At 66.8% G+C, this 8,347-nt stretch overlaps 1 protein-coding gene across 1 annotated transcript; it reads left to right on the top strand.

Annotated features, from left to right (window-relative positions):
• The first annotated feature begins 4,385 nt into the window (after positions 1 to 4,385).
• On the top strand, positions 4,386 to 7,874 carry NKX1-1 (NK1 homeobox 1). Its single transcript, XM_058719732.1, is given in 3 exon segments — positions 4,386 to 4,851; positions 6,987 to 7,309; positions 7,311 to 7,874. Coding segments are annotated over 3 exon segments (1,353 nt in total).
• The last annotated feature ends 473 nt before the right edge of the window (positions 7,875 to 8,347 follow it).

Below are 8,347 nucleotides of genomic sequence, written 5' to 3' on the forward strand. Positions count from 1 at the left end.
TCCGTGGTGCTGACGTGCTTTGGCTCTGTCTGTGGGTCTGAAGACGCCCCTGGTGCCGCGGCTGCGCGGTCCGTAGGGCGCAGGCAAACGCCCGTGTTTCCATCTCTTCTCTGTTGTTGAGTGTGGCGTACCCTTGCTCGAGAAGTCAGGAGACCCCAGGAGAGGTATATCTTAAAGAAGATGAATAAAGAAATCAATAACTAGAAAGTTCCCCTCTCGTTTTTCAAACTCGGGGTGAGCAAAATTGTTCCCAGAGGAGCAGAGGGGGTGGAGAATCCTCTTACCTCTCGCCTCTCCACGAGGAGGGAGCTTAAAAGCCTCCTGTTCTCATCCTCCTCCTCTGCCTCCTGCATCCTCCCCACAGGCGCACAGGAGGTTGGCCTATTCAGAGACACCAGCTCATCAGCGGGACTCGGCATGGACTCGAGGAGTCAGAACACTAATGTGTAGATGGAGGTGATAATGCCTTCCCTGCATATTTCACAGCGATGTTGGGAGGGCCCTGGGCAGTCTGGGGTGGGGGTATGCTTTGCATGAAACGTTGTACAAAGCGGGGGTTATCCATCCATGTGCCCTTATAGACCCCTGAACGTTGCTGCCCCTCCATCCTGCCCGATAAAGCTTCTCCAGCAAGAGAAGGGAGGACCCCCCACCCCCATGTACACGAAGGCTGTGATTGTGTTGTTACTCGACTCCCAAGGGGAAGGTATACAAATCACATAGAATCCAACCCCCTACAAATGACAGGTGGAGACACTGAGTAGGGGGTTCATAGGCACATATGTTAGTGGTGGGGTGTCCCACCTGCTCTTGTGCACCCCAAAGTCCCAAAAACTCCGGTGTTGGGGAGAGGGTACGGCTGGAAGCTCAGCCCTGTACCTCTCCCTCCAACACCTCCCCTTCCTCTTCTGCATAACCTCAGTCCCCACCCACTACTGTTCCCTGGGCCACTTTTAAAACCTTTCAGCCCCAGTCCCTCCCCCAGATTTCTACACTTGTTCCGTGTCGGTCACTGTCTTGGTGCACACCCCCCATCCCAGCCTGCCAATGACCCCATCTGGTCCTGACTGATGTGCGGTGAGTGGAGGCTTAGCAATGAAGGGGTGTCTCCTGTCCACCGGGTAGGCAGAGGCATCCCTATCTCAGGCACTGATTTCACCTGTCAGTGCCCACCTGGGGCCCTGCAAGGGAAGCTGGTGGCTTGGAGATAACCCGATATGGCAGATGGGCAAAGATTGCACAAATGAGGGTCTAATTGACAATCAATTGTGATTAGGAGCAAAAGGACGTCTTTATAGCTAGCCCTAGACGCTCCGAGTTGAAGTTGGGGGGAGGGGAGGGTTGTTCCGGGTATCTGAGAGAGTAGGGTGGGTGGGTGCTGCGCATCCCCTATTTCTTAAGAGATGGGGGAGGGGGAGGGCAAGAGAGGATGCTAGGATCTCCCTGAGCCTTGTCCTCACACAGCAGCCCCCTTCGCATGGGAACGTGACCCGAGGTTGCCTACGGAGCTCTGGAGGCCTCCCCTCACACCCCATTGCCCTCCCCCTGCTCCCCTGGGCCAGACTTTGCAGTTCATTACTCAGACCACTGCAGCTCCCATTAGACTGTTGACAGCACGGAAGAGAGAGGGAGAGGAGGACCAAGGAGGGAGTCTTGGCACCTCCAGACTCCAGGACACTCACAGCACTTTTGTCCCAGTAACACTCAGCCCTGAGCCAGCCCTCGCCTCTGGGCAGGGAGCACTTCCTGCTGTGCTGAGTGTGTGGATGTGCTTGGTTGTATATTACAATATGTTATTTGATTATGCCTATTACATATCATATTTAATATACTGTGTTCCCTCTACTATGCTTTAGTGATACTCACCATACATTGTACTGCATCTCCGTGACATAAAACGTCATCTTACGTGTGTTTGTGTTGAATGAACGTTGTAGCGAGACGCCTCACATCTCTCTTCCTCACCTGCAGGTGTCCAGTGTGTATAACGGGGGTGAGAGCAGACGCACGTCCACACCCTGCCCACCCGGCAGGGTGTGGGGGTTGTGACAGCCATGTTTGTGCCTCCCTGGTGACCTGCAGTAGCTAGGGGACAGGTGCTGTGTGGCATGGAGTGTGAGCAGGCACATGAGGGGTAGAGCCAGGTCAGAGGTCTGTAGTTGGGACCCGCCCCTAGGGCACCTCATGCTGTGCCGGGGGGGGGGGGGGGGGGCGGGGGGCGTGGCGGGAGCAGTGGCAGCTCAGGGACTGGCCAGGCAGAGGCCCTATGTGCCCTCCTCACGGAAAGCGTCAAAGAGGGGACCGAGACCAGTGCAGAGCTGGTGGGCACTGGTGAGGCTGGCTGCAGGGACGCGAGTGCATTAGTGGGTCATGCGCCTGAGATGGTGTGCCCAGGTGCTCATGAATGAATCTGTGACTGTATATGGTGCCTGCTGCTGAATGAGTGTGTGTGTGTGTGTGTGTGTGTGTGTGTGTGTGTGAATGGGGTGTGCACATCTATATTCAAACTTAGCTGGGGGAGGGGTAGAGAGAGCCTAAGAGTCCCACCAGGAAGGTGGGGGCGGGAAGGAAATAATTACCTCCCTGTGATGAGAGATTATCCACCCTCCTTCCCCCAGAGGTGATTTATAATTTAAAGATAAAGAATAATCAAGTCCTGGCAAGGAAGGACACAGTGTTGTGGGTCTGATTAGAATCTCGGGATGGACCAGCACGCGGGGGAGGGGAGGGGAGGGAGGGGAGGGGGGAGCCCTTGCCTCCCCCCAGTCCCAGCCTCCCTGAGGCTCAGCATGTCCGAGCTGGGCCCAAATTACAGCCGATTGGTCCCCCATTATTTCTCCCAACTTTTAATTTCTGCTTCCAAAGGATCATTGCCCGCGGTAATTGCAAAGGACCCGTCCTTGTGCGCGGAGCAGGCTCCGGGGACCGCAGTGTGAGGTGGCGCGCACACCGCTCGTGCACACGCCCGCGCGCACACTCACGCCCGTCACACACAGCCTCACACCCTGCAGACCCTCGCACGCGCGCTCCCACCGCCCGCTCCCACCTGGGTCCCACCGGCGACGCGACGGTCGAGGAGCTCGCGGGCTCTGCGGCGGGAGGAGGGGGGAGGGCGCCGCCGAGGGGCAGCAGCGGTCTTACCCTCGGACGCCGACGCTGGCCGGTCCTTCCGAGGGCCGCAGGGCCCGGTGGTGCACACGTGGCAGCTGTGGGTGAATACGCGCAAATACAGCCCCGGCCCGCGGGGCTTCTGGTTTCTCCGGCGCGGGGGTGGAGGAGTTTGCCGCACGATGCCCCCTTACTTGAAGGGTATCGATTCTTATGTAGGCCGCCTGCCGTTTGTACGATTCTTCCGTCCCCATTTGGCGGGGGCGGGGGCGGGAGAGCCGTCCGGCCTCCCTCATTTTCGATCCCACTTCTAATGAGCGACCCAGGGGCCGCCGGCCCCGCCCCTCGCGGGGACACGAGGCCGGGCCCTAGTTTGACGACGCGAAGGGGGCGGGAGCGGGAGGGGCCGGAGGGACAAGGACCCTGAGCCAGGGAGACTCAGAGACTCGAGAGGCGACCCCGAGACGAGCGGCCGGGAGAGGCGGGACCGAGGTCCACCGAAGGAGAGGGAGGGGGCTGGAGACGCGCGGAAGACGCCGAGAGTCTGCCTCCGGGGACACCCCCCACCCCCCGCCACGACCCCACCCCCTGCCCCAGCCGCGGAGGGACGCCGGGGCCTCGGGGACCGCGGTTGCGCCGGGACTGCGCGGCCCGGAGCCGGACGAGAGGCCTCCTGCCCGCCGCGTCCCGCGCCGGGATGTCCCGGCCGAGTCTTCGCGCTCGCCCGCCCGCGCGCCCCGGGGCCTCCGCGGCCCCTCCGCCGACCGATCCCGCAATTATTTAAAAGCCAGGGCGGCTCCTCCCCCTTCGCCCAGGAGGCAGGCGCACCGTTTCTGGACGAGCGGAGGCGCGGCGACGCGCCGCTGACCGCGACAGCCGCTCGCGGCCCGCACTCGGGCTCCGGGCTGCGCGTCTGTCGGTCGGGCCCGGGGCTCCGTCCGTGTGTCCCGCGCGGGGCCCGCCTCCTCCGCCCGGGGCCGTTCGCAGCCAATTAGGCGCGCGCGCTAACGAGGGCGGCGGCGCCCCGCGGCCGCCTGCGGGCGCACGTGTGTGCGGCGTGTGGGCGCGTGGGCGCCGCCGGCGGGGTCGCCATAAATGCGCGGGCCGGGCGCGGCGGGCGCCTGAGGCGGCCGCGGAGGCAGCGCCGGGCGGCAGCGGCCGAGAGCCAGCCGAGCCGAGGCCGCCTGCGCCGGGCCGTGCGGCGGCGCCCGGGGCCGCCGGGGATGGGAGCCCAGTAGCCGGCGGGGCCCGAGCGGCCGGAGCGGCGGGAGGCCGGCATGAGCGCGAGCGGCCCGGCGGCTCCCGGGGACGGCCCGGCGCTGCCGCCGCCGCCGCCCGGGCCCGGCCCGGGGCCCGCACCGCCCGCCGCCACCGCCGCCGCCACCGCCCGGGACGCCATGGACGGGCGCGCCGAGCTGCCCGCCTTCGCCCGCGCGGGACCCCCGCCGCTCGCCGCCAGCGACACGGTGCCCGCGGCGCCCGAAGGGGCTGGGGCGGCCCGGCCCGGCCCGCCGCCGCGCCCCACGTCCTTCTCGGTGCTGGACATTCTGGACCCCAACAAGTTCAACAGCAGGAGACGCCGCTGTGTGCTTCTGGGCCCCGCCGCGTGCGCCCCGTGCGCCCCGGCCCCGTGCGCCCCGGCCCCCTCCGCCCCGGGGCGCCCGCCGCGCTCAGAGGACCTGGAGCGCCGCGCCCTCGCCGCCGCCGGAGGAGCTGGGGCCGCCACCGGAGCTGAGCCGCCGCGTGAGTAGGACGCGGCCCGCTCCGGGTGCGGAGGGGGGGGGGGGAGCGGGGGGACGGGCCGCATCTACGCGTTCACGCTCCTGGGCCCCTCGGCGCGCCTGGCCGGCCGGGTGCCGGGGCGGTGTGCGAAGTTCGCAGCGCGCGGGGCTCCGTCCGACCCGGACTCCGGGGCCCGCGCCGCCCCGCGCCTCCCGGGATGGCTCCGCCGGCGGGTCCCGGGGCTGCGGGGCAGCGGGGCCGCGGGGCCGGCCTCGGAAGGTAGTTGGTGCCGGAGGAGGAGGGCGCCTGCGAGGCTGCGGGCCCGTGACCTCCCCGCCCCCACCACAGCCGCCCGGAGGCCTCCCTTCCTCCCCCTTTCCTCCTCCTCCTCCTCCTTTTTTTTTTTTTTTTTTTTTTTGGGACAAATCAGACTAATTGTGACAAAACGCTGGTTATCTCTGGAAAAACAATTAAATCCCTTCGATTACAGTTAAGGGGAAATGTGCTTAGCGGCGGAAAGCGGCCGGTAATGGGGCGGCCCGCGCCCCCGGCCCGGTCGATATCCCATTACGGCAGCATGCATATCTCTTTCAAGCACCTTGCAAACTCCCCCCGAACATCTAAATTATAGGGTCAAAATTCGGATAATTACTCGATTAAAACCTATTACACTTATTAGGGGCCGCTATTGATCGAGAATTGCATTCGACCGGCTCCTGATTGCTTTTGGTTCCCCCTCCTCGGCCCTTTCTCCCTCCAACTTCCCAGCCCCTCGCCGAGCAGGGACGGGAGCGAGCGCAGGGCAGCCGGGGCTGGGGCCGCAGCCTTGGGGCATGGGGGCCTCAGGTACTTGGCTTTGCCGGTTCCAGGTGGGGTCTAGATGGAGGGGGAGCAAGCCCAGGCCGGCCGGAGGGAAACCCTCTGGGCTTTGGGCCTAGCCTGGGTTCTGGGAGTCTCCACCCCGAGCCTGCACCCGCATCGGGAGCCCATCCCAGCGGAAGGCCCTGGCTCTCGCAGCTTCAGGGAGGGAGCCAGGCCAGGCCCTCTCCCTCCTCAGATCTCCCCGGGACAAGGCAGGGCTGTATGGCCAGGTGCTCTCAGGGTCCCCTAGGGGATAGCCCCTGCTCCCACCAAGGGGTGTGCCTGGGGGGTCAGGCCACCTGCCCTGCCGACTTCCACCTAACCTCTGCAGTTGCCCTGGAGGAGTCTGCTGGTACCGAATTTGACGTTTGTCTCCCAGGTTCTCCATGTCAACCTGACTCAACAGCAGGGGCCTCGGTGCCGACTGGGCCGCACTATGTAGGGCACCTGCCTGGCTTTTCTCACGGTCGGCCGGTCGGTGGTACCACCACCTGTGGGGGTGGAGTCTGCGCGGATGCCCTCCCAGGGCCTGCCCAGGACAGACCCTTTCTTGCAAATTTCCCCGACTCAAAATGCAGCCACCTCAGGGGCCTCTGCTGGGAGGAGCCGTGCTGCTGCGCAGACTGGGCCTAGCGGGGACACACCCCCGACTTAGTACCCGCTCCGGACCCCCACCGCCCAGGACCGGACCTCCTGGTCAGGACCCAGACCCCCCCGGGGTTTCGGCGGCGGGGAGGACTGCTGCCAAGTTCCAGGCCCGGGAGGCTTGAGGTGGAATCGGGGCCAGGGCAGCCCGTTCTGGTCCCCAGGAGTCCCCCCCCCCCCCCTCCTTGCAGGCGGCCCCAACCCCACCGCCGCCTCTGGCCAGCCAGCTCTAAAATGCTGGGTAATTGGCTGGCCCTCGCCTCTCGGTAATTGGAGGGTAATCTACGCCGAAATAAATTAAATGGCCGTTAACTAGTTTGTACATTACACAAAATGAGTTTAATTAAGTTTGTATCTGCCCCGCGGATCGATCGGAGCCTTCACTCCGCTGTAAACCCCGCGCGCGGCACCGGCCCGGCCGGCCCGGCCGGGCCCGGCCCGGGAGGTTCGGCGCAGGGGAAGCTTCGAGAGAAGCAAGCGAGGAAGGGATAGCGAGGCGCCCCGGGCGCGCGGGAGGGGAGAGGGGGGAGAACGAAAGCGCGCAGGGGAAGAGGAGGGGGGGGAGCGGAGAGAAGGGGACCCTCCCCGGGGCGGGAGCGGGAGGGAGGGCGCCGCGTCCTGACTGTGCTGTGCTCCCCGCCCGCCCGCAGACGCCGGCGACCCCTACAAGGCGGACGAGGCCGAGGCCAGCGGCTACAGCAGCGGCGGCGGCGGCCGCAGCCCGAGCGCGGACAGCGGGGACGAGGCGCCCGACGACGACGACGACGACGACGGGGCGCCCGAGGCCGGGACTGCGCGCGGCGCGGAGGAGGCGCGGGGAGGCGGCGGCGGCGGCCTCGCGGCCCGCGGGTCGGGCTGCCCGGGCGCGGCCGAGGCCGAGGCGCCCCCCGGCGCGGTGGACGAGGCTGCAGCCCCCGGCCCCCGCGGGACCTCGCCCGGAGCCCCGGGCCCGCCGGGGGTCGCGGCGGCGGCGGCGGCGGCGGCGGCGGGGGGGGGGCGCGGGGACGACCCCGCAGGGCGCGGCCGCGGCCAAGCCCAAGCGGAAGCGCACGGGCTCGGACTCCAAGTCCGGGAAGCCGCGGCGCGCGCGCACCGCCTTCACCTACGAGCAGCTCGTGGCTCTGGAGAACAAATTCAAGGCGACGCGCTACCTGTCGGTGTGCGAGCGCCTCAACCTGGCGCTGTCGCTGAGCCTCACCGAGACGCAGGTGAAGATCTGGTTCCAGAACCGCCGCACCAAGTGGAAGAAGCAAAACCCCGGCGCCGACACGAGCGCGCCGACCGGCGGCGGCGGGGCCGCGGGGCCGGGCGCGGGGCCGGGCGCGGGGCTGCCGGGCGGCCTCAGCCCGCTCAGCCCGTCGCCGCCCATGGGCGCGCCGCTCGCCATGCACGGCCCGGCCGGGTACCCGGCGCACGGCCCCGGCGGCCTGGTGTGCGCCGCGCAGCTGCCCTTCCTGTCGAGCCCGGCGGTGCTGTCGCCCTTCGTGCTGGGCTCGCAGACCTACGGCGCGCCCGCCTTCTACGCGCCGCACCTGTGAGCGCGGCGGCGGACGGGGACCCGGAGGCGCCCGCCGCCGCGCTCGTGCAAGGCCTCGGTCGTGGACTCTGTACATAGCCCGTTGCTGCAGGAGAGTTTTAAATTTATAAACGACTGTTCGCGTCGGGGCCGGGCTCGGCCCGCTCGGAAGCACTTTGCTGAACTTGACTCAATCAATAAACCGCAGGAGGCCGAACCCGCGTCCCTCAGGCTCCCGCGCTGCCTTGCGCCGGTCCCGTCCGGTCCCGTCCGGTCCCGTCGGTGCGTACTTGGCGCGACCGAGGCGCCTCGGGGGCTGTTGCACCAGGCGCTGGGTTCAGGCCTCGGTTTCCCCGCGGGCGTGGTGTCCCGTGGCCAAAGGCTGCGGTCGGATGGCGTCTGGGTTCCGCCACACGCGCGCGCTCGGTGCTGGCCGACTGAGGCTACTGTCCGAGAGTCCCGCGTCCCCGCGTCTCCCCTTCCCCCACCCCGGAT

This window comes from Neofelis nebulosa, chromosome 3, assembly GCF_028018385.1.
Source record: "Neofelis nebulosa isolate mNeoNeb1 chromosome 3, mNeoNeb1.pri, whole genome shotgun sequence".
NCBI classification, from domain to species: domain Eukaryota; kingdom Metazoa; phylum Chordata; class Mammalia; order Carnivora; family Felidae; genus Neofelis; species Neofelis nebulosa.